Genomic DNA, 26,388 nt, shown 5'->3' with positions numbered 1-26,388 from the left:
ATGCCACCCCAACTTTTCTTAAATTAACATACTTACTGGGACCGAGAACTACCTCCCACATTTTTTATATATGTTTAAATTCTAAAATGTTTACAGTAGACACTCAGTTCATGAAATGAATAGGTATCTAAGACTAAAATGGGACCCAGATTTGAAACAAGATTACCTGTGTCTAAGTTACACATTTGAGAAACTGCCTTTAGTATTTCTTCCTCTTTGCCCTTCAGCTCCAAACAACAATAGTAGGATAAATCCTGTACACAGGGAGAAACACAATTAAATTCCTTAGAATTTACATGGGACAGAACTGCTGAGAAGCCAAAAGCTACATCAGAAAACCTCTAGAGGTTCAAGAGACAGAAAAAATTACCAAAGCTAGCTAATAAGTCAAAAACTGAAACCTGCCCATTCCTATTCCATTAGCAAATATTCTTAAACCAATCGAAATCAAAGTGAATCTCCATTTAAAATGCAAGTTACTATGTCCTATTTTTTAGTAAGCAAATCTGTTTTATCCCATAATATTAAGCAAGTTCAAAGTAGTTCAAACTACCACTTCTAAGTAAAAACTTCTTCACCCCCCAAATCTACATAAGGTAATAAACTAGAACAAGCAAGACAGCAATAAACTGCAAATTTAAGCTAATATTGCTTACTCTGGTTAGCTAACGCAGGACCTCAAGATTATATAATACTGAATCTAGAGATACACCATTACAATTAATTTATCCCACCCTCAGTTTTGACCATGATATGCAACTCTGACTACCCACTGTACAAGTAATGAGAGGTAATGAGAGTGAGAGGTTACCAATTTAAGTAAGAAAGAGAACGTGGATTGAGTCAGTGAAATAAATGTAATAAAGGGAGCTAACAATATTTAATAGTCACTGAAGGGTTACCAGGTGCCAGGCAATAGGCTAACTCCTTACATGGACTGTCATTTAGTTCTCCCAACACCCTAACAAACCAGATACTACTGTTCATATTTCACAGATGAGGATACCAAGGAACAGAGACGGTTACTTGTGCAAAGCCACAAAGTCAAGGGCAGCCAACATTCAGATCAGGCTCCCTGAACCCACATCAAGCCCTCTGCCACAACACTGTTAGCAATTTCCATATACTCAGCAACTGACCCTAAAAGGTGAATTACAGCTGTGATTCTGGCAAATTCTGACCAATTGATGCCATCACTAACACAGAAATCTTCCTATCAATAGTCCCTTGCTCTCAGTTAACAGTGGCCAAGAGGAATCTCATCAGAATTTGTACAACTGGGTGACAGCACAGAATAATGGTGAAGAGTGTGGAACACTGAAGTCTGACAACCTGGGATCAAAGTTCAACTTTACCACTCATTGTCTGCTTGGTAGTAAAATACCTCACCTTTATGTACCTTAAGTTTTCCTCATCTGTAAAATGGAAATAATGGTAACTATCTCCCTTTTTCTGCTTGTTGTTGTAAGAATTAAATAAACACACATGTAAATAATTTAAAACAGAGCTGGGCATACATTAAGCACTCAGAAGTATTTATTATTATTAGCTATCACTTTTATTATTTAGGGCTGATCAAATGTGAAGAAAATATTTGATAACTTCAATCAAAGATTCTGTCTCTACCCACCACCCTGCCAAAAAAAAATATGCCCCAGAGATTGAGGTTATGGCTCAGTGTGGCTTATCTTATACTATAGACTTATACTAAGACTATTTACCTCTAGCACCCAGCGAAGCACCTGAGTAATCATTTTTAAGGTGGGCACCTTCACAGATAGGACTTGGCATAACATGAATTAGTCAAAAAGTCAATATTGTGGTGGACACAGTGGCACACATCTATAATCCCAATGGCTCGGGAGGCTGAGGCAGTAGATCACAAGTTCAAAGCCAGCCTCAGCAAATTAGCAAGGCCCTAAGCAACTTTGCAAGACCCTTTTTCAAAATTAAAAAATAATAATAAAAAAGGGCTGGGGATGTGGCTTGATGGTTAAGTGCTCCTGGGTTCAATCCCTTGTACCAAAAAACAAAACAGAACAAAAACTCATCATCATAAAGGGACTAAACAAAAATAGAAAGAAACCCCACTGGAAAAGTATACCTGGAGAAGGCAAAGGTTTGTCATGGCTCGATAGCAGGCTCTGTGGCTCTTGACTGTCGGCCTCTCTCCAAGGCAGTAGCCCCACTTCTTGACCATGTGAAACCGTTTGGCATGCCAGATGTGAGTTTCCAACCATATGTTCTTCTTTTGTCTACGGTTAAATTCTTGCATTCGGTTTATATGACATCTTCGAGCCTTATGGCATTTATTTTTGGAATGTTCTTTTTTCTGATGTACAGCTTTCTCTGCCTATAGGTTCAAGAAGAGAGGCAAATCCTACTTTGTAAGCACCTCAGAACCAAATTAAATGTTAGGAATTCAAACAACCAACTTTAGATTAAGCTGTAGAGTACTTTACAGACCCCACTCATTTGCTTAATAACTTAATAACTCAGAAGTTTCTATAGCTTAGGTAGAGAATGGAGACCACGGGAAGAATAAAGGTTTTAGAGACAGGCATAACTCTAATGCTAATTATACAACCTTCGTGGACTACGAAGATAAAAGTATTTATAACATGTTCAACATAGCAACATAAGCTTAATATGGCTATTAATAGAAAAAAGAATAAATCAAATGCTAGCTCATTGATTTTGTTGTTGTTTTAACCTGTATGATTGTAACTAAAACCAAAATTTTAAGACCAAAACTACCAAGTGGGGAAAATCCACTCATTTTAATTCAGTTAGGCAAACACTAAGTGCTATCTCTAAGAAAGAGACCTTACGTTAAATTCAGAAAGCAAAAATTACTGGTTAGTTTTTACTTTTAAATCTCTTCTATAGTCAAACTAAACTTCCAGGAAAAACAATTCTCTATTAGTTTGTGATCCCATTAAGGATAATAACTTATAAGTTTTATAATTCAAAACTTCAGTTTGTTGAACTATAATCCCAGCACCAGGAGAGCACTAGTACATAAAAGGCCACTCAACAAATATATCTGGAATTGACTGGTAAAGACATGAGCAGCTTAAACAATCTTAACAATGTTCAAATCCAGAATTCTGGTGAAGCCAAAACACAATCAGATTTGTTATCAAAATTAAAACCAAATTCAAGCTAGGTGCAATGGCATATGCCTGTAATCTCAGAGACTTGGGAGGCTAAGACAGGAGGATCATAAGCTCAAGACCAGCTTCAGCAATTTAGTGAGGCCCTACACAAGTTAGTGAGACTCTGTCTTGAAACAAAAAATTTTTAAAAAGGCTAGAGACTGGGGCTGGGGCTGTAGCTCAGTGGTAGAGCACTTGCCTTGCACGTGTTAGGCACTGGGTTCAATCCTCAGCACCACATAAAAATAAATAAAGGTATTGTGTCCATCTACAACTAAAAAAATATTAAGAAAAAAAACAAAGGCTAGAGATTAGCTCAGTGGTAAAGTGCCTCTGGGTTCAATTCCAAGTACAAAAAAACCAAGTTCAAGTTTTTAACTTTGAAATATCAAATGGCAAACAGATGATGGTACCTTGTTTTAAAAAAAAAACTTTATTAAATATAGAAGGTAAACCTCAACAATTTTTTTTTTTAAAGACAGAGAGAGAGGAGAGAGAGAGGGAGAGAGAGAGAAAGGGAGAGAGAGAGAGAGGGAATTTTTTTTAATATTTTTTTTTAGTTTTCGGTGGACACAACATCTTTATTTTATTTTATTTTTTATGTGGTGCTGAGGATCGAACCCAGCGCCGCGCACATGCCAGGCGAGCGCGCTATCGCTTGAGCCACATCCTCAGCCCCTTCAACAATTTTAACAGTATTTAAAAAGAGAGGTTCCAAATGCTACATTATAAAAGCATCTGTAGTACCCAATTGCCTCTAATTTGACACAGGAGGGTAGAGAAGGCTGGAAAAGGATTAAACCAAGAATATGCAAATAAAAAAAGGATGCCATAATGAGTATGATGTATTCTGGTCTTCCTTTTAATAAATTATTTTCTTTATATTGTATTTTTAGTTGTAGATGGATACAATAACTTTATTTTATTTATTTATTTATTTTTATGTGGTGCCTCATATATGTGAGGCAAGTGCTCTACCACTGAGCTACAACCCAGCCCTAACAAATTATTTTAGGCTACTACATCTCGAGTTCTTTCAGGAACTACTAACCTAAAGCACTGACCTAAATATTTACCTCTTTCTGGGCCATCTCCTGTAACCGTCTAGGGAGGCGTTTGACGTTGTGGCTCATGGCTCTTCGTCTCATGTGTCGTGGCAGAGTCTGGAAAACCAGCGAATTAGAAGACTTCTGGGTCACAGCTTTTAACATGGCACTGATTTCAGCAGCTCGTGCTTGAGCAAATGTAGAAGCTGTCAAAGGAAAGGATGTCATTGAAAACAAGCCTTGAATCTGCACCTTTTCTGGTGGGTTTCAAAAGAAGACAGGTTTGAGGAATGTGTACTTTCAGCTCACTGACTACTCTGACCACATATCTGACTCAATCAATGTCAGTGGTTATTCTGTTAAATCACCGTGAGAGATTCTTCTTCAACTTTTACACTTTTCAAGTCTTCCATTATAATTCAGTTTTACTTTTTCAGTTACAAAAAAGAGTTTAAAAAAAAACTTAACAAGGAATTTTTTAAAATATGTTTTTGTTGTTGTAGATGGACACAATATCTTTATTTTACTTATCGTCATGTGGTGCTGAAGCTCAAAACCCACTGCCTCATGCATGCTAAGCAAGCGCTCTACCACTGAGCCAAACCTCAGTCCTACAAGAATTTTTTAAAATAGGACTCTACATGTAGTATGGGTGTGTATGTGTGTAATATAATCACAACCATTTTTGTTGGAGCTTTTATTTTTAAAGACAGGTCTTGCTAAGTTGACCAGGCTGGCTTTGAATTTCTGGGTTCAAGAGATCCTCCTGCCTCAGCCTCCCCAGTAGCATGCCACTATATTCAGTTTCACAATTATTTTTAAGTGCAATAATTGAACAAGAAAACAAAGGGGGGGAAGAAACCAAAATTTTAACAGAGGTTTTGACTCAAGATCTTCTTTCTTAATATTTTTACTGCTTGTTCCAAATGTAACAAATATTGGTTTTCTTTATTGTGATTTTTTTTTTTTTGAAGAGTAAACAGGGTGCTAGAGAAATTCAAGTGAATTAATTCAAGAAGGCATGGACAGACCAAGTATGTGCAAGGAATAAAGGATTTATATGGTAATGGAGATGGAGGTGATAAAGAGACAATGGGAGATGAGGCTGGAAAGGGCTGGTGATAGGCCTTTAAATACAGTCTAGGTATATTAAATTTGGTTCCATCTTTGAAGAATGCCATGCTGAAGAGTGTGGACTGCACATTTACAGAAGTTAACAGTTCACAACTAAAGACTTATAAAATAGGTAAAAAAAAAAAAAAAGGACAGAAAATGAAGGCAGGAGAACCATCAGGCCTAAGGATGTTGTGGCTAAAGTCCAGACTGGAGGTGAGAAGGGCCCAAGTGTGTACAACACAGGAAAGAAGCAAGGGAGGCAGCCAAGGCAGTGCAGAGGGCAATGTGCTGGCATAACTGCGGCAGTAGAAACAATGAGCTCCCAACACAACCAGATTGTACTTCCGTCAATACCCACCGGTTATATACTTGGGGATCTCTTGGGAAGTGCCATCAGGACCTGCTTTCCAGCCTCCCTTTTTTTTAAACATGATTTTGGAGGAAGACTGCTCATTCACACTAGGCTCAGGCAGTGAATGAAGGGTCATCTTGGTTTGCCGCTGTTGTGAAGTTCCAGAATGAAGCTCTAGAATAGTTTCAAAAAGAAAACAAAAAGAAATATGTCACTCTTACCAAGGATAAGCATTACAGTGTAGAAGTAACACCTGTTGAGGACAATCGCCCTATAAAGTGATTATAACTATTTCTTTTTTTAAAAATTTGTTTTAATTAGTTACACACGACAGTACAATGACCTTGACGTATCATACATTGGAATCAGATGGAATATAATTTCTCATTTTTCGGAGTATACAGGTTGCAGAATCACATTGGTCATGCATTCACATATATACACACAGTAATAATAATGTCTGCTTCATTCTATTATCCTTCCTATCTCCCTAACCCCTCCCCTCCCCTCCCATCACTTCTATCTACCTAATCTAGGGTAACGCTATTCTTTTTTTTTTTCTCACATCTTCATACATGTATTTTGTATAACAACGAGAGTCTCCTTCCACCACCCATGCAACTTCCTACTATTTCTTTTTTAAAAGGAGGGACTTAAGCAGGGAAGTCAAATAACTTGTCAAGGTCAGAAAGCTAGCAGGCAGCACAGCAGAAAATCATGTCAGAATGATGAAAACTTTGAACATAACAGATACAAGAAAATTTTCTTCACTGAGTATTTACAGTACAACATGCACTTTCAACTAGGCTCCTTACTATGGTCTAAATGCTATGTGCCCTGAAATCCACATGTTAAAGTCATGAAGGTAATGCTATTAAGAGGTATGGCCTCTGGAAGATGATTACATTATGGGAACAGAGTCGTCACAAATGAGATTAGTGCCCTTACAACAGAGGCTCCAGAGAGACCCCTCACCCCTCCACTACATGAGGACATGAGGAGAAGGTGCCATCTAGGAACCAGACACAGGACCCTCAACAGACACTGAATTACTGCTTGATCTTGGGCTTCTTAGCCTCTAGAACTGTGAGAAATAAATCTGTTATTTAGAAGCTACTTAGTTTATGATATTCTGTTATATAGCAACCTGAATGATGCTCCCTGTAATTGTGCATTTGGTCTTACACTAATTATCTGGCACAACAACAACCCAGAAGCCATTACAGAAGGAATGCAAATTAAAGTCCCTACACAAATGACAGGGCATTTGAACCATTCTGCCTTTAACATAACATGACTTCTGTCTGTGAACAGAGAGAGGACTCGGTGGAGAATTTTACTTATTTCCACTGTGGTGTGAATTAGTACATCATGTAATCTTGAATATGTACATGGTTTGTCATTCTGAGTTTTAGCTGAAATAATATGCACGAAAAGCTTGTCACTGCATGGCAGTCCTCAACTACTGAATCTGAATCTAGATCTTGTGACTTTAGATCTAAAATTTATTTAACCAAAAATTTATTTAAAAGCACAGCTTTTGCTGTCTTCCCAAGATAGCATTTTCTACTGCTGTTCCCATGAACAACTATCACCTTCCTATCACTTCATAAGGTTCTAAAATCAGCACACAAGTTAAATACAGATATGAAAATGTACCCTATTTCTCTTAGGAAACACAGAAGTATAAATAACAATAAATTTTAATGCAGTAATAAAATATATCAGCTTTAAAACATGCACAGTCATACTATAGTAGTCATGTTCTATAAAGTCACAGTGAACACTGAATTAGTGAACACTGAACCACTGTTCCTAGAGGGGACAGATGACAAGTAGAAGATAATTTTAAAAGCTAAAAACAACTCATTCTGGTAGATTCTATTTCTTTTCTTCTACAAAAGAGAAAATTAAGTTCAAAAGGGTTAAGTGGCTTGCAAGAGGCCACCCCACAGATGAGACTTAAACCACAGGCAGAACTCCATCTCTGTGTGAAAGCTGACAAGGAGACAGCTGGGAACTTATACCTAGGGCAACTTGAATTTCTTCCTGTTCTGTGCATGTCCAAAATGACGGCCAAAGCTCTATAAATGTTGATTTGAGGGTTACAAATACATTTCACCAACTTGGCAGATTTGCCAATACGAAATTTGAGAATACTGAGAGTCTGTTGTATCTAGTTTTATTTCAGTCCATTTACTATTTAGGTAATGACTATCAAAAGAACTGGCAAAATTCACTCTAAATGGAAGTGGAGAGAACTTCATGTCATCTTACCTTGAGCTTGGAAAGGTTTCCCTCCTCCATTATGGAGCTTTACACCTCTATCAGCCACAAAGCCAGAGGATAAAGTCACATTAGTGGGCTGGTTTCTCATTTTCTTAGCATATTTTCTTTCTTTTGCATTAGACATTTCTGGAATGGAAGTGATACATTTAGTACAAGGAGAGGAAACTCCCATTCAAAAATAATAAATTCAACAAATATTTATGTAACACAAAATTGGATTCTTCAATATAATGCCTTCATTTACTATGGTTAGACTATTGAGACCATATTGATCTACAGCAGGGAAATTTAAAGGAGGCTGTAAATGGCTTTAACATCAAAAACTTGTTTCAAAATAAAAAAATAAGTTTATTGATGGAAGATTCCCTATTGGAACATTCCAGTCTAGGTTGCCAAGTAATTAAATCTTACATAAATGTTGACACTGCATAAAGTTTGTTGAAAGAATAAAACAGCAGATGAGATCACCATGCATGATAAAAAACTGAAATTAGTTAAAACATTTCATATTGATTCTTAGATGAAATAAGAGTCACCCAAATCAATGAAATTTAAAACACTCTACTTCAAACTGAACATAGGTTATTGATGTTTTCAGTTTTATTGCTGAGAAAAGGCTAACTATATGTTTAATCTACGATAGCAATAGGTAATGATTTCAACTTGAAATAAAAAGGACAAAGGATAAAAGCCTAGTAGAGCCTGTCTGATTCACTCAGTGGCTCCTCAAACACAAAAGGTCCCTTTTGAGAGAGGTTCTCTCAAATACTACAGGTCCCTTTTTTCACTGATTCAGTCTGAAACACTTGCTTTTTATTTTGAAATAAAAATCATTAATAATAACCTATTGGTGACATAACTATTATCAACACATACCCTGCAATACATGCCCCAACTATAACATAAAGAGCTAAAAAGTAATTTTAATAAAACAATATGCATTTCTGTATGCAACTATTTCACCACTATACTAGATGACATTATGAAATAGACATTTTGAACCCACAGAACAATCACCGACACTGGCAGCACAGGCACTGATACAAGCCATAAAGCTGGAGAAGGGTCCTGGAAGCTCCCACCCCAAGCAAATTATTAACTCTTTCCTTGCTCACTGTAAAGAAGTCCAAAAGGTCCTGCAGGCGACACCAGGAGGTAGGGAATCTCAGAGTGCAGACACTTACCAAGCTGTTTTCAATGCATTTAAATATTCTAATACTATTTCTACCTATACGTAGAATGACCATAGTGGCAACAGCTACAGTGGCAGAACAATCCACATGTATTCTACTTGTGCCTCAAAAAGAACAGTATCACTGGTGATATAATTGTTCAAGCTGGTAAACACTCCTTGGTAAAGAATCCCCTCTCAAAAAAAGTACAACATGGCTTTGACTTATTTCATCCCTACAAAATTCAGTATACATTAAAAATGTGCAACCAATACTTTTACATAAAACAGACTTTGGCTTTGGGTTACTTTGGGGCTTTTCTGCATACACAGGGTATCTAACATTCCTGCCCCTGGCCCACAAATGCCAGGGGTGTTACCCCAATCATTATGCTAATCAAAACATTGTACTAACTTCCAAAATCCCACATCAGGATTTGTACCACTTCCATAGAGAGCCACTTAATTAGCTACCACCCATTCACTTAGCTCCTTTTCCAGTGCAATACATGTAAAAAATTAAGAGTTAATTTTTTAAGAGTGGTATAGTGTTTAGAAACCTTCACTTTAGAGTTAGAAAGATCTGGATTCAAATACCTTCTTAACACTTTTGGTTATAGAATCTTAGGAAAATTACTTTTCTTCTATGAGCTTCATCTCCTCCTCTACAAATGGGAATTATCACAAGGTAGTTGTGAGAAATAAGTCACATATACATAAGTACTGGCTTTACAAAATGCATATACATAACTCACTTAGCATAGGGCTTTGTACAAACTAAATGATCAGTTTACAAGTGTTATTATTCTAAAATAATATATCTACACTCTGAAATATTTTTTAAATTAAGCAATATGTAGAGTTCTGCATAACTGGTTGGCTAATGAAACACATGATTCAGAGTAGTTTGTATTAAGAACAATTAAAAATAGTTTACAAAACAATTTAGTCCACCAACATTACCTACTTGAATCAAAACTAACCCAAGAAGACAAAGCACACTACCTAGGATCCCTAGCTCAGGATTAGAATGAGCCAAAGGAAGGCTGGTGTTGGGATATTAGGGTAACCTTGGGATACCACATCTCTGAACTTTGGTTCTAGACTTAAAAAATGAGCACACTGAGCTAGCAACAGTCCTCAAACAGTTCTTTGGCTTTGGGTTGTGAATAAAGAATGTATCCTTTGAGATCTGAGATTTCACTTAAAACAGTTTCCAGAAGGAATCTTTATTTTTATTTAAGCTGTAGATGAACAGAATACCTTTATTTTATTTATTTATCTTTATGTGGTGCTGAGGATTAAACCCAGTGCCTCACACATGCTAGGCAAGCACTTTACCACTGAGTCACAGCCATAGTCCCTCCAGAAGGAATCTTTTTTTTTTCATATTTTTTTAGTTGTTGATGGACCTTTATTTATTTATATGTGGTACTGAGAATTGTACCCAGTGCCTCACACATGCTAGGCAAGTGCTCTACCACTGAGCTACAAACCCAGCCCACCAGAAGGAATTTTAATGCTTATAACGTTCAAGTGGATTTTACATCTATTCCTAGTATTCATATTTTGTTTTCATGTTCATTCATTTCTTTTTCCTTCTTTCTCATGTTCATTCAGTCAAAACTTTAATGAGTATTAAATATGTCAGCTTTATAAAAATACTTTCCCTACATCTTCAAATAAAATGGATATGTCATGTTTTCTCAAAGAGCTTAGAATCTGGTTGAACAGATACAGCTATGTATAGTGGACTCCAGTTTGAGAACCTAGGGGGGGAAAAAGATAATCTCCATTTTCCTTCCAGATCTAAAAAGTTGGTGATTCCTGCTTGATAAGAATGAAGTACCTTGTTTCACAAGTAATATTTTAAACAGTCAAATTATTTGTAATGCTCCAAGAGAGCCTTATTTAAAAAAATCATAGTGATTTTTTTTCCTTTTTAAATATTTTTGTTAGTTATTGATGTACTTTTATTTATTTATTTATTTGTTTATATATGGTGCTGAGAATAGAACCCGAACCTAGGCACATGCTAGGCAAGCACTTTACCACTGAGCCATGATCCAGCCCCAGTGAATTGTTTTATAAATAAGAATCACCTTTTAATTATCCAGTTTAATCAATATTAACAAGATTTGGGGTACCTACAATGTGTTTAATATAGTTTCAGGTCATGTTTATACCAGTATCAGGATGTGATCATTTTCCTTTAAGAATTTAGTCATCTTAAGCAGCTAACATTAATTGAGAACTTTGTGCCAGGCACTGCTGCATGCCTTATTCATTTAATTGTTACAGTTATATGAGAGGTACTTGTGTTATCTCATTTTGTAAATGAGGAAAATGAAACACAAAGCAGTTATTCCACCCATATCCACTAATCTTATGATTGTCCTGGAATTCAGGATAGTCTGGATCAGGCAGTCTGGTTCTAGTCACCATATTCAAACATAAAATAATTAGAAAATAAGACCACATGTAATAAAATGTTAAATTTTGCAGTATAGCAAAACAGGAAACTGGAAATGAGAAAGAAAAAAATGTGTATCAGCAGAAAAAAATCAGTAAGAACACAGAATTTCAGTTAGTTGGAATTTGGGCAGTTAGGGAAGAAGGAGTATTCAGGAATCTTCTGTGTGAGTATAGGATTGAGAACTCGGATGACTAGAGTGGGAAGACAAAGAAGAAATAGGCTAGAGAAGGACAGACTGAAAGATCTCATATTCCAGGCTGGAGATCTAAACCAATGAAAAAGATATGAAGGAGAGAATAGGAAAGGCAGCAGAATACAACATACACTAGTATGGCAGTATGTAAAAAAGTGGATGTGTAACCAATGTGATTCTGCAATATGTATACGGGGTAAAAATGGGAGTTCATAATTCGCTTGAATCAAATGTATGAAATATGATATGTCAAGAGCTTTGTAATGTTTTGAACAACTAATAAAATAAATAAATAAATAAATAAAAAGAAAAAGATCTGAAGGTTCCTGAGACAGAAGGAAAGCAAAACCTTAACAGTATGTAGGCCAAACAAAGGGATTTTCTTATAGTACATTTTGAAAGCAGGGAGGACAGAGACCTCACCTTTTTTTAACTATTGCATTCCCAGAACTTAGCAGACCGCCATGCACAAAGTAGGGGAGACGTATATATTACACTAACGCACATTACTTAATATGTGTGTGTATACTGTATATGTATTTAATGTACACAAGCATTCATAAATGAAGAAGTGGAGCGTGCCTATATTACACATATTAACAGGATGGGAGATATTTAGCCCAGTACCATTCCTTCTGACAATGTATGATCTGTACATAGACCAGCTCTGGGATACTAGCCAAAGCAAGATCACTATCTTTTTTTTTCCCAGTCAGATCTCATTCCCTGTTCAGATCCTAGGAGACCCTTTAAAGTCAGAGACCGGAATTTGGGAGGGGTGGGAAGAAGAACAACGCCTCTCGACATGGTCCCCTGAAAGACCCATCCTTTAGGGTGGCAGAAGGGCTGCAAGCCTACTCATCCTCAGAACGGCTTCCACCTACCGGGGGCAATGCCGGGAAATAACAGACTTGGTGCACGAGAAGGTTCGGAACCGGGAAAAAGGGTCCCGGGGGCAGGCAGAGAGGAAATAAAGACCAGCAATCTGAGAGAGAGGGAAACCGGGCAGGAGCTGGGAGTAGCCACACACACCCCCCCCCCCAAATTCGAGCACCTTGGCAGCAGGCATCAATGCTTCACGACCTACCTACCCGACGTTCTGAGGGATCCTGGGGTCAGAATGACAAGCCTCTGCGACAGTCCCCTCAAAGGCGACTTACGCGGTGAGCGAGATGCACGGCGCATGCGCCAGCCCGGCGCTTCCTCCACGTGGCGCGGAGTCGCACTCAGACTGCAGTTCCCAGAATACCTAGCGAGCGCGCTCCCCGGGTCCCTCCGGCAGAAGCAGCCCGGGTCTGGTCAGTTGTTGGGCGAGAATCGGGCAGGGCTGCTGAAGGGGTACCTTCTCTAGGAGGGGCGTAAGAAAGAAGACTGAAATGTCGTCATTGATCAGAAAGGTGATCAGCACCGCGAAAGCCCCAGGGGCCATTGGTCCCTACAGGTAATATGGCTTGTAGGAGCATTCAGGGACCCGAGGCGTGTGAGGTGGCGGGGTCGGAGCTGCGGCCCCTCGGGGGCCAAAGAAGTAAATCTCGGCACAGATGTGGTTGTCTTTTATAACGACAGCTGAGATCTTGGAAATGCTTCACAAATCCCTGCACACCTACCCAAGCCCCTCGTTTTACAATATGCAGAATAGTTCTAATGGGCAAAGAATAGGAATGCATTTGTGATTCTTATGAACTCATTGTGCATACCCATTTACCACTAACAAATCAAATGCAAATCACAACGAAGATAATTTTCTAAGAATGCCCCAATATATACTAGCTAATATACGGATACTGGCCAGAAAGTCTGCCCTGTGTGTCTTTATTTCTACATGTCAGAAGTTCTTTTAAATAGGCTTCTTTAAAAAAAAAAAAATGCACACAGGCACAGTTTTTTAAAATCTCAACTTTAAAACCATTGGATTTTATTTTATGTGTTCTTGCATTCTTTTTTCCTAACATAATTGTTATTCTTTTAAATTCTTCACTAAAGCATATCCTATAACCATTTTTCCTTTTTAAAGTATAGTGTCGGTTCACTATTAAAAGAAGCAAAACTAGAAAGTTTCTATAGCTGGAACATTTTAACTATGGCAAACATATGTTGAATCCCTCCTACATGCCCAGCATTTGAGGGATACAAAAATGCATACGAAGAAATCCATTGGGAAAGGCCTTCACACACATGGAGGAAAGAAAAAGGTTAGTTTAGTGCAGGTTTTATGACAGTCACTATAGCAACCACCTTTTTCTATTAATTCCTACCCATTTTTTACAAAAAGAAAACTGAAGCTTGACAAAGTCAAATTGTCGAAGGTCAGTTAATCTATAAGTGACAACTTGATTTGAACTCAAGCCCTAGCTTCCTCCTCTAGGGCTTGAGAAATAGCACTCAAGTGTGGCAGAACAGTAATTATTATAGTAAGATTAGAAATAAAATGTATTGGTAAAGGAACAAATGGGAAAGAAGAAAAAAAAGAGAAAATAGTTCTAATGGGCAAAGAAAGAAAAAGATTTAGGGATGCTCCTTGTGAGAAGTAGTCCCTGAATTGAGTTTTGAAGGTTGGTTTTGTCACATATAGAACTGTTGTGAAACTTTGTTAAAAACATTAGCAGGATGTCATGGAGTGAAGGGCATTCCAAATAGAAGACCACTGAGAAGTGGTCTAACAATTTGAATTTCAGGCAATGGGCTCTAGAAATCAACCTTAATCATTTAGTTTGCTATCTTCAGGATAGAAAAATTGAAAAAGGATTGAAAAGGGAATGATTTTTGTACTGTGATCCACTGTGTGACTGACCCTTTGGGAATTAATTCCTTAAGAGTTGGATTTTACATTTGAAAATTTTGTTTTGTGTATTTTGAATTGACCTTGCAAGTCTGACTTAACTTTAGTTTTCTTTGTCTTCCAAATGGACTCCACTATAACACTACTTCATAAGATTACAGTAGGGATTAAATATGAAGTGACAGAAATTTGATTTTAGCAGAGGCCAGGTTGTGGCGGTTTCCATTGCTGAACAAAAGAGTTTGTTTTGTATGTAGTGAGAAACCATCAGGTGTTTTTGAGCAAGAAATAACCAGATCTCTTTTAAGAAGAGAATTCTGAGAGTATTTTGGATAGAAATTGTGAAGAAAAAGAGAGCATAGTTAAGAGATACTTCAATATAACCAAAAATCAGTAATCTTTTTCCTCCTTCTGCCCTAAACTCTCTCCCTAAATCATACAGTGTTAGCATTTAGAGTAACACTTTTTGTTTACTTCAGAACAAAAGTGACCCTTAACAAAAACCAAAGTGATGTTATACAAGACACTTTGTCCTAGAACCTGCTAAAAGCATTCACCTCTCTTGACCTATTTAGAAATACTGTGTTCTTTGTTGAAGAATGAAAACATGTCATGAATATTCTTGGTTGACTTGGAAGTGGAAGCTGCTAACAGAACAGAGGGGAATCTATGAGTGTGCCAGTGTGACAGAAAGGCCATTAGCCAGCTTCATGATAAAGACTTTCCAGGACCTTGTATCCAAAGGATACAAACACAGGTCACTATTTTCAATATTTTATGGTGAAGAAAAACACTCCAACTATTTATATCCTGATAAAGTCAACTGGACATATTTTAAGAACCATTTGGAAAGAAGAGTTTTTGTACATGGAATTTGTAGCAAGTACAGTTTTTGAAAATTCTGGGTCTTCTCCAGAAAGAATTCTAGTGAGTTGAACTGTCAGTGCCCGGCCTTGGGATGATGGGGTGCTGTCATTAATTAGCTAGACAGTTCAGCACATTTTGAGATACTTCAGGACAGAACCTTGAGAGATTGCAACATCATGATGTTATTGCATTGCTTTCCATTTTGCTATTACGCCCCAAGCAGTCCTAATGCGACATAGATTATGACATGAGAGTTAATGATTTTGAAAGTGTTTTTACCCTTTGACCTCAAAGCAGAACAACATACTTTAAAATTTTCTGGAACCTAACAACTTATCTATGCCTATCTGCAGATAGGAAGTGGAATTCTTATATTCAGTATCAAGGGGCCTGGGAGTGTAGCTCAGTGGTAGAGCATTTATCTAGTATGCACTCGGCTCTTGGTTCCATCCCAGCATCTCACACACACACATGCACCAAGTTTTTGTGAACAAAACCTCTTTAAATCTCCAAGAAATGACTCACATAGCTCAGATAGTCTGAATTCCAATTCTTACTTTTAATAGTCTGAAAATAAGTGGATTATTTACACTTATTATTTAGTTTTTGATAAATGATAATACATATGGGCTTGAAGTATGTTTCAGATATGGGGAGAACTGAAAGTATTTTGCAAAGGGCCCAGAGCAGATGGCCTAATGGACAGAGGAGTTAAGGGACTTGTTAGCTAATGGTAACTGTTCAACCTGAGAAAAGGTTACAAATTAACGAGCTCAGTAGTTACTTATTTGCAAATTAGAGTGAAAGCCAGATAGTTGAAAAGAATTCCTAGACTTTTTAAATCCTATTACTAAATTTAAATCTATCTTCTTCAGCTCTCCAAAACCTACATTATGAGCCAACGGGTACTCCTAAAAAGATATTTATTGATAGCCAAAATTGTTTATGTTACTAAATGGTTAGAGGGCAAAATATCAACAAGTAGTTATATCGTGCCTGCTGTGTATATCCAAGGGACCAACTGGTTCCAGCACAGCTACAGAAACATGACCAGACGCTGGCCCTAGGATACCCTGGAAGATAGGGACTATCAGACAGTTTCCTGTACTGCCATAAGAAAGACTCAACCAGAGGACCCTGGAATCTGGGCTCGGTTACTTGCTCAGTAGAAGTGTGCATGGAGTTGTGTGTTTGTATGTGTGTGCATATGTGATGGTTTTGAATGTAGCTTTATTTATAATAAAATATTGAAAGCAAAGTTGATCAGGCAAACAAAGTATACGCAATGAAGTATTGTGTAACTATTTTTAAAAAATCAAGGAAAAATTTTACATATAGTTATAGAAAGATCTTTGTGATACACTGTCGGGTGAAAACATCAAGTGTACAATAGTGTTTAATATACCATATTTTGTGTAAAAGGAAGGAGATAAATATATTTGTTTGGTTCCTATATACACGAAGAAACTTTGGAAGGTTACATAAAGGAAAACCTTATCTGAGAATAATTAATGTTTTTAGTGCTCTTGGCATTGCATTTTTCTGTTTTACAGCTTAAATGATGTGTAAGTACTTATTTAAAAGATGCTTTTTAGGTATAGAGTTTCATGAGTTTTAGTAAACATAGAGTCATATCCACTACCACAATCAAATTTTAGAACATTTCCATCACATACACCACCCACGCCCCCCCACCCCAAAAATTCCTTCAAACTTGTTCATGATCAGTCCTCGCCCCTGGACCCAGCAAACAACTAATCTACTCTCTGTTATCATTTTTCTCTTTTCTAAAATTTCATATAGAGGCTTAGAGTACTAGAGCACTTGCCTAGCACATCTGGGGCTCTAGTTTAATTGAAATTAAACAATTAGATCTATGAAAATTTTTATTTATTTATTTTTAATTTTTTTGGTGTCATGAACAATGCTGCTCTGAACATTTATGTAAAGGCTTTGGACATACATTTTTATTTCTCTTAGATAGTTGCTGCCTAGGAAAGAAACTACTAGGTTGTGTGTTGAGTATATGTTTAAATTTTTAAGATACTGCCAAAATTTTCCAAAATGGCTGTACTATTTTGCTTTCCTACAAACAGTATATGTGTTTCTCATTGTTTTACATCCTCACCAATGTTTGTTATTATGAGTGAAATGTATGGTGGTATATTATTATGGTTTTGCTCTGCATAGGTACCTCTAGTGACTGACCTTGAGCATCTTTCATGTACTTCTTAGCTCTTCATAGGTCTTCTTTTGTGGAGTGTCTATTTAATCATTTGCCCTTTTTTAAAAAAAATATTTTTTATTTTATTTATTTTTATGTGGTACTAAGGATCAAACCCAGTGCCTCACATGTGCGAGGCAAGCGCTCCACCAGTGAGCCACAACCCCAGCCCTCATTTGCCCATTTTTAAAATTAGGTTGTTCATCTTCGTATTATTGAGTTTAAAGAGTTCTTCACAATTTTTTTTAAAAAAGAGTTCATATATTCTACCTACAACTCCTTTATTAGATGGATGTTTTGCAAATATTTTTCTCCCAGTCTTTGATTTGTCTTTTCATTTTCTCAAAGATGTCTATTGATAAAAGTTTTTAATCTTAATGAAGTCTAATTTATCTTGTTTTATTTTACAGTTTGTGCATTTTGTGTCCTATCAAAGGACTAATTTAGCACCGAATTTTATATTTACATTTTATATATACACCAGCTTTCTGTTCATTGCAGTCAAGCAGTGTTAGTGGACAAGACTGTTTACATCTCTGGACAGATAGGCATGGACCCTTCCAGTGGACAGCTTGTACCTGGAGGGATAGCAGCAGAAACTAAACAAGTAAGTCATTTTCCACATTTGAAATTCACTTTGCTACGATTTTTTAATATTGATCAGTATTAATAACCCCCCACCTGACTTGTGTTATAGACATTAACAGATAAATGCCTTTTAAGCTATTCACTACTTGACTTAAGCCAGTTTTTGATTGAAGAGAGTTGGAAATTTAATGAATCATTTAACAACCAAAAAAGAGTATTCCATCTCCTGCCAAGATGCAGGGGCACACACCTATAATCCCAGTGACTCAACAGGCTTTGGCAAGAGGAGCACAAATTTCAGGCCAGCCTCAGCAACTTAAAGAGGCCCTCAGCAATTTAGCAACACTGTGTCTCAAAATTACAAAAGGGCTAGGTGGTAAAATGCCCATGGGTTCAATCCCCAGTACCAAAAAGGAGAAAAAAAAAAAAGGACCAGAATCATCAAAATCAAATAGCATGTTGCCACCTACACATGGATTGGGAAATTTTCTTTTTAGGGCCACTGACCCCCAACATACACAAATAAAGCCACCACCACAGAAGTAAAAAGTCAGCATTTGTTAATAAGAGAAAAAACATTAACAGTTTTACACAGTGTGTTTGGTTTGGTTGGTTCAGCTGGACTGGGTTTGGTTTTTTGGTACCAGGGATTGAACCCAGGAGTGTTTAACCACTGAGCTACAACCCCAGCCTTTTTACTTTTTATTTTGAGAAAGAGTCTTGCTAAGTTGCTGAGGCTGGCTTTGAACTTTCAATCTTCCATCTCAGGCTCCCAAATCACTGGGATTACAAGCATGTACCACCATACCTGGCTACATACTGTGCTTTTAAAAAAGAATGATGAATACAATTCTATTTCAATAATAGAATTAAATTATAACTTAATACATTCACTAAGTTGTTTATAATAACCAAAGATAGAAATCAACCTAAATGTCCTTCCATAAAGAACTAGTTGAAAAAATCATGCTAGACCCATACAAATAAATTGCTAAGCAAAGCTCTCAAAGATAATTTGTTACATGATAAAATCCAACCAAGAGCAGAATAGCATACACGATAGGCTGCCAGGTGTGTATGTTTGTGTGTTTAAGAGTATGTTCATTTATGCATGGACTCTCTAAAAGATTAAAAAATAAGAAGCTAGAAACAGTTTGTTACCCTTACTAAGGATTAAGGAGAGGATACATCTTTTCTCTGCATGTACTTGTTCACAGCTTTTAGACTTTTGTCTTACTCGGGTAGTATCTATTTAGATTAATTATTAGTTTAAAATACAAAAAATACAATCATATATTTTCAACAGTAAAGTGAGGAGGAAGAATAAGTTGAAAAGAATAAGTTAAGGATTTGGCAACAAACTGATATTTTTCTGGAAGCTGAAGCATCAAACACATACAAAATTCACTAATATTGTTTTTTGAGGAAAAAAAGAGCCTTTTAACATCAAATATTACTTTAAAAGAAAACATGTTTTAATGCTTACTACCTCCTTGAAGTGATGTAGAATTATATAAAGTAGTGGTATAGAATGAGGAATCCCAGAACTTATTTGTTTCAGCTTAATTAATGGATATTGACTGAAAACTTCACACTCTTTAGCACTGAAGAAGAGACTTCCTTTCAGTCTTTTCACTGTATTTCATAAAGATTCATTCCATTAAAGGAAAACCAAGAAGGAGTTGACTTTATAGAAATAGTCTAGAAAGAGTGGGGAGAATTTTTCTGCAACATAAGCTACTCAAGGAGGTACTAGTAAAAGATGATTCACTGAATTTAATTAAAACTTTAGTATTACACCAGTGTCTTAGGCCTCTCTTGCCTTGGTTTACAGGCTCTTACAAACATGGGTGAAATTCTGAAAGCGGCAGGCTGTGACTTCACTAATGGTAAGCAACTTGGTTTTCCTTCACTGTTAATTTCTGTTTGATATTTCCTTGGTCTTTTTGAAAAACATGGCATTTGTTAATGTCATACCATGTTTTTTAAAGTTGTTCTAATAGTCTGGAAACAACTCTGTTCTAACTTCACTTTTTCAGACCCCTTTCAGTCCCATTTTAATCAAGACAGTCACAGAATCATATATGGTTTTTCTAAGAAATGTTTTGAATCAGACCAAGTTGCTAAACCTAATGAAAATGTATATATCTTCTAGTGGTCAAAGCAACTGTTTTGCTGGCTGACATGAATGACTTTAATACTGTAAATGAAATCTACAAACAGTGTAAGTAATTTATCTTTTTTTCTTATTTACAGTTTTAAAGAGAAATGAATTGTTAACAAAATGAGTGCCCATTATCAATTAAAAGTGACAGGAGATGCTAAAGAAATGGCATCTTGTTCTTAAAAAATTAATAAGTCTAGATGGGCCAGGCACAGTGGCACATGCCTGTAATCCTAGCAGATTGGGAGGATGAGGCAGGAGGTTCACAAGTTCAAAACCAGCTTCAGAAAAAGCAAGGTGCTAAGCAACTCAGTGAGACCCTATCTCTAAATAAAATACAAAATAGGGCTGGGGATGTAGCTCAGTGGTCGAGTGCCCCTGAATTCAATCCCTAGTACACACCCCCCAAAATTAATAGTCTAGCCAAGCGCCTTGGTGCATGCCTGTGATCCCAGCGACTTGGGAGGCTGAGGCAGGAGGTTTGCAAGTTCAAGGCCAGCCTCAGCAACTTAGCAAGGCCCTAAGTAACTTAGCAAGACCCTGTGTGGAGTCTTACTGGGGATGTGGCTTAGTGGTTAAGTGCTTCCAGGTTCAATCCCTGGTACTCCCTCTCCCAAAAAAAAAAAAAAGTCTTACTGGAAACATACAGTATGCCCCCATGAAAAAACTCTTAAGATATTTCTGTTGCATTCCCTAAAATAATATTTAAAAAACCTACAAATCCATTTTCCATTAGACCTTTCTTAGGCTTTTTAAATCCTCATAAATATTTCTGATATGTATAGCTCATGTTTGCTAATGCTATGATATGGTCTAACCACCATCTCATAATCTCTAGCTAATTAGTTATTTTATATTTCCATGCCTTGTTTCCTCATATGCAAAGTGGGGATAACATACTGCTACTCTATAGGATCGTCTGAATTGTAAAATAAATTAACACAAACTGTAAAGCAGTTAAGACAAATGCTGTCATGTTGTAAGCACTGAGTAAATGCTGATATTATCACTTCTGTAGTAAGGAAAATGGGTGTCCCTCCCACCTGGGAAGAGACAAAGGAATCACATGGAAAAAGTATCATTACTTATTGTCTCCAGAAGAAAAGAATAGAGAAGATCAAATTACTGAAAAAGTACCTTCCAGGCTAAGTGTGATAGCACATGCCTGTAATTCTAGCAGCTCAGGAGGCTGAGGCAGGAGGATTCCAAGTTGAAGGCCAGCTTCAGCAACTTATCAAGGTCCTAAGCAATTTGGTGTTACCATCTCAAAATAAAAAGAGTTGGGGATGTAGCTCAATGATAAAGCAATGGATCCAATCCCAAATACCAAAACAGGAAAGGAAAATACTTGCCAAAATTGCTGGATATAGGGATTTAGGGAGACATTCCCTATTAAGATTAACTGGTTTGTAAATATCATTTCAAAGAGCAAATCCCATTCCTATCAAAAAGATCAAAATGACAGAGTATGTATTTCATTTTTTTTCAGAAAGCTGACAGGAAAGCATTAAAAATTATAGCAAATACATCAAAACAGTTTATCAAACAGATCTGAATGTGAGATTTTTTCCTGAAATGTTATTTATATCTAAGAACTGACTAGTCCTTGTAGCACTTACCATGTTCTTGATCATGGAGGTTGAATAACAGTACAATGTCTGGAAACTAAAAGGAAATTCTTTTAAATTCAGATTTCAAGAGTAATTTTCCTGCTAGAGCTGCTTACCAGGTTGCTGCTTTACCCAAAGTAAGTATAGTTAAAATGAGTAATGTACACAGTTTCAAATTTCTACATTGTTTTCTGAATATACCAAACTAAGTTAAGTGCTGTGAAAGGAAATTTAAAATAAAGAAAGGATATAGTTCCTGCTTCCCAGGAACTTAAAGTCTTAAAGTAAACATCCCATATTACATGCAGGGGAAAAACATTAAGAAGCCTTATAAGGCATGAACACAACAGAATCAGTACTTAAGTTGTGAGAAAAAGCACAGAAACAGCTGTATTGTCATAATGTTACTTAGAGAACAATAAAATTGAGCCAGGCTTTTAGTTCTGCAATAAAAATTTCATTTGGCTATTGTATAATAAAAAATCCATATCTACTACTAGAAAAATGTTCTCTACTATGGCGTCCATATTTCACCATTCTGGTTTGGTATTCTAATTTCACTAGAAGCTCTTTTCCTATGCTTTTAGCCACACAATATTCCTATAAAGAAGTTTAAGCCTTTACTGACTTAAACTTGTAACTTTCCACTGAACAAAATTTAAGAGTGGCATTTTTATTGCTTTAATTAATTGTTACTTGTAGTGATCATTATCATCAAACTTAGTAAGTTATTGGGTATAGTAAAAGGAGTTCTGAATTTGAAATCACAAGACAAGCATCAAACCTGTGCTATTTACCTTTTTGACTTGGAAACAGTTAATCAGCCTGAACTTCATTGTATGAGTTGAAGATTGTCTATCTAATAGGGTTGCCTATGAGAATCAAATGAGCTAATGTACATGAAAGTGGGGAGCATGGTAACCTGGCCTGCTGTAGGTTCTTGGTGAATATTTCCTCTTCTTTCCTGCTTTGAAAAGTTTATTTTTAAAAATACTGTGTTGCTGTTAGCTTCACATTTTTTGGAAAGTATTACTAAACTCTTTAATTTGTACAAAATAATGAAAACATTGTTTGATTATTTACCTTACAGGGAGCACGCATTGAGATTGAAGCAGTGGCTGTCCAGGGACCTCTCACAACAGCAGGTCTATAAGTGGGCAGTGTTATTCTCATTATGTCTTTAAATTAACATTTTGATTCTTACAATTGATGTTGAAAGTGTACATGTGACTAAAATATCTGTAGTTATCATGGAAATACCATATCATAGAGGGAGTTGACATAAATTGAATATTAGATAATGAATCCAGTTACTGATGCTACCAATTACACATGTGTACACTCATTGCTGAATATGAGAGAAGGGACACTCATTACATAGTCACTCAAGTAAACTAAAGTACAGGGAATAATAACACAGGTAGATGAGTTAATGTTCCTGAAAAACAATAAAGAGCCTAATTCAATTACATTCTATTTAATTAAATGATATGAAGTATTTAGTTCTCATGTTAGATATGTGATTCTGCTTTTACTTGAGTAAAATATTCACTCTTGAGTTGTAGAAGTAAAGGAGAAGAAAATGGACCAAAATTTTATATAGATAATATTTTTCTAATGGAAATAAAATACACATGCAGATTTCCCTACGTGTGATTTTGTTCACTTATTTTGTAACAGTTTAATTTACACATGAAAACATATTTACCAAATAAAAATGGGGAGGGAATCATGAAGTAAATCACCAGCTATTCACTTAAGTTTATTTTTAACTTTGTATATTTTTACACTGTTGTATTCAAGTTATATATAATCACCTTGTGTTTGTTCTTTAAAGTCATTCTTTTTCTTGGGAATGGAGATGAGTCTTGCTGTGTAGTCCAGGCTGACCCTGAACTCCTGGACTCAAGCAGTCCTCCTGCCTCACCCTCCCAAGTAGCTAGGACTACAAACATACAACACTGTTCCTTGGCTTTTTAAAGTCTCTCAACACTCTTAGACAACTATTACATAAATACTTCCCCACTGTAGAATAAATCCCAATTCAGAATTATGCCAAAGAAAAAGGAAAATTTCCCACATTCATTCTCCAGTCTACTTACCTTCCCAAAGAGAATGAACCTCTGTTAAAGAGTTTTTATTCATTAAATACTTGATTATCTGGGGGTTATATTTGTTTGTTTATTTATATAAATAGGACTTTGCTGTACACATTATTCTATAGATCACTTTCTGTCTTAAATATCTTTCCATAAACATATGTATAAATCTTCTGCATTTTTAAAACTATTATAGTGTTCTTTTGTGTGGATATACCTTAGGTGATGTAATGATTCCTCCAAACAATACAGTTTCCAAAATTATCATATTATAGCAGTGCTGCCATAACATTTTTATACATACAAATAATACAAAATTATATGTTAGGTTGTTAAGAGTCATAGGAAACAGTAAAGTTAAAGATTTGGACGATATTGGTTGGGATTATTACACTTTTAAGCTCAGTAAGAAGAAGGCTTCACTGAGGCGACAATGGAGTTAAAAATGTTTGTTGAAATTTATTGAACATTTTTCTGTACCTGTGGTAAAGTTGTTACTATGGTAAAATACAATAATTTTGTGATGTAGAATCCACTGTGCATCCCAACTTAGCTTCAATATATGTATTTATACACACTCACACACACACACACACACACATATATGTATATATATACATATACATACACATATTTTGTGCGGGGGAAGGTTTGTAGTTTATTTGCTACAGTTCTTTGGCACTAGTTTACAAAGCAAAAACAAACAAAAACAATTGGAATAATAATTATTTTTTTTTAAAAACCCTGTCAACAACTTTCAGTCATTTCTACACCCATATTTTTTATACATTCTTAATAGTTTGGATATTTGTTTTTATGTTCATCTGTGAGATTGCCTTTTCACTTCTATACCACATTTTATGGGGCTGGGGGCAATGCTCTTACCTAGCCCATGTGAGGCACTGGGTTCTATCTTCAGCACTGCATATAAATAAATAGATAGATAGATAGATAAATGGAATGACTTTTTTTAAAAAAAAGATTTTGTGGCTGTAAATATCTGTCCTGGAATGCTTGATAGAGTTTGGCTAGAAAACTGGGCTATATGTTTAAACTGATTCAATTCATTTCATGGTAACAGAAACATTCCAATTTTCTGTAGTCAGTTTGGTCATTTAGTGTTGCAGAATTTGCTCATTCCTTCTAAACTTTCATGTTATAGGCACCTTTTAATCCTGCTGTCTCTATTAAACGTGCCTATTTTTCCATCTCTTTTTTTTCCCTTTATCAGTCTCCCAGAAGTTTATCAATTTAAGAACCACTTTTTGGCTTTGTTGATCCTTTTCTATTTTATGTCTCTCTCCTCCCCTCCACTCCCCCTTCTCCCCTCTCCTCTCCTTTCCTCCCCTCTCCCCTCCTCTCTCCCTCTCTCCCTTTCTCTCCCTCTCTTTTTGGTGTTGCTAGAGATTAAAACCAGGGATTTGGGTGTGTGCCAGTCAAGCATTCTCCTCTCCCACTAAGCTATATCCTCAGCCCTTATATTTTATTTTATCATTAATTTCTGCTCTTACATTTTTATTATCTCCAGCTTATTTATAGGACATCTCTTTCTACCTTAACATGAAGATTCTCATATTTGTAAATGATGGAAACTCAACTCAAACTAGTGTAAGAGGAACAAAAAAGGAACTCAGGCTCAGATCACCCAGAATTCCAAGGTATAGCTGACTTCAGACACATGTGGTCCAGAAACCTCATGGTTCTTTCAGTCTCTTGTGGGAAGATGCTGCAGGTCCACACATACAGGCTACCTGTATATTAGCTCCAGCTGAAAGATACCATTTCCTAGTATATCTGGAAAGAGACTCAGGGAAGTCTCTGATTGGTCCAGCTCAAGTCAGGAAAGAGCCATTCCAAAACCAATAATTGTAGTGAAGAAAATTAGACCCAGCCAGGTTGGTTCTAAGAGGAATGGTTGTATATAAGTCATGACTTAAAAATCAAACCCTAGAATGAAAAAGCTAGAAGGAAATAAGGTACCGGCACCCAGGTTAATTAATTTAATGACTGTGTTGGGATTTTTAATCTTCTTTCCACTAAATCAGAACAGAATCATTAGACTTTGTTAAATGTAAAAAATAATAATTGCAGTATGTTGGCCTTTCAAACATAGAGCAAGCTCTTTGAAGTATGAGATGTCTAAATGAGTCACCCATATTTCCTTATTGTTGCCATATTTCTACCTTTGATAGGGTATATATTTTTAAAGTTTGCTGTTTTCTGAAGAACACCATGAGCCAAAAGAAATTTTATATA

The 26,388-nt window shown here is 36.3% G+C and overlaps 2 protein-coding genes across 3 annotated transcripts in view; one reads left to right on the top strand and one right to left on the bottom strand.

The window, feature by feature from the left end:
• The window catches only part of Pop1 (POP1 homolog, ribonuclease P/MRP subunit), a 34,090-nt gene extending 21,091 nt beyond the window's left edge, over positions 1–12,999 (bottom strand). Inside the window, exons 1-6 of one of the 2 annotated variants that reach the window (XM_046464726.1) lie at positions 12,893–12,999; positions 7,950–8,087; positions 5,679–5,846; positions 4,235–4,410; positions 2,105–2,353; positions 167–254 (exon numbers count right to left, since the gene is read on the bottom strand). In XM_046464726.1, the coding sequence (XP_046320682.1) occupies positions 167–254; positions 2,105–2,353; positions 4,235–4,410; positions 5,679–5,846; positions 7,950–8,087; positions 12,893–12,986 (913 nt within the window). In that variant the 5' untranslated portion in view covers positions 12,987–12,999. Of the gene's footprint in view, positions 1–166; positions 255–2,104; positions 2,354–4,234; positions 4,411–5,678; positions 5,847–7,949; positions 8,088–12,888 lie in introns of both variants that reach the window. The other variant, XM_046464727.1, reaches the window with a different exon arrangement.
• A 48-nt stretch (positions 13,000–13,047) lies between these two features.
• Rida (reactive intermediate imine deaminase A homolog) lies at positions 13,048–23,678 on the top strand. The gene is made up of 6 exons (XM_046464728.2): positions 13,048–13,242; positions 18,173–18,278; positions 20,094–20,148; positions 20,415–20,483; positions 22,115–22,170; positions 23,124–23,678. The coding sequence occupies exons 1-6, from the start codon at positions 13,178–13,180 to the stop codon at positions 23,184–23,186; spliced, it is 414 nt and encodes a 137-aa protein (XP_046320684.1). The 5' UTR covers positions 13,048–13,177; the 3' UTR covers positions 23,187–23,678.
• Positions 23,679–26,388: the final 2,710 nt, after the last annotated feature.

Source organism: Marmota monax, unplaced genomic scaffold, assembly GCF_021218885.2.
Source record: "Marmota monax isolate L192 unplaced genomic scaffold, Marmota_monax_Labrador192_F-V1.1 WCK01_AAM20220418_F8-fsc00003, whole genome shotgun sequence".
Classification (NCBI taxonomy): domain Eukaryota; kingdom Metazoa; phylum Chordata; class Mammalia; order Rodentia; family Sciuridae; genus Marmota; species Marmota monax.
This window is presented reverse-complemented; position numbering and strand designations above follow the sequence as displayed.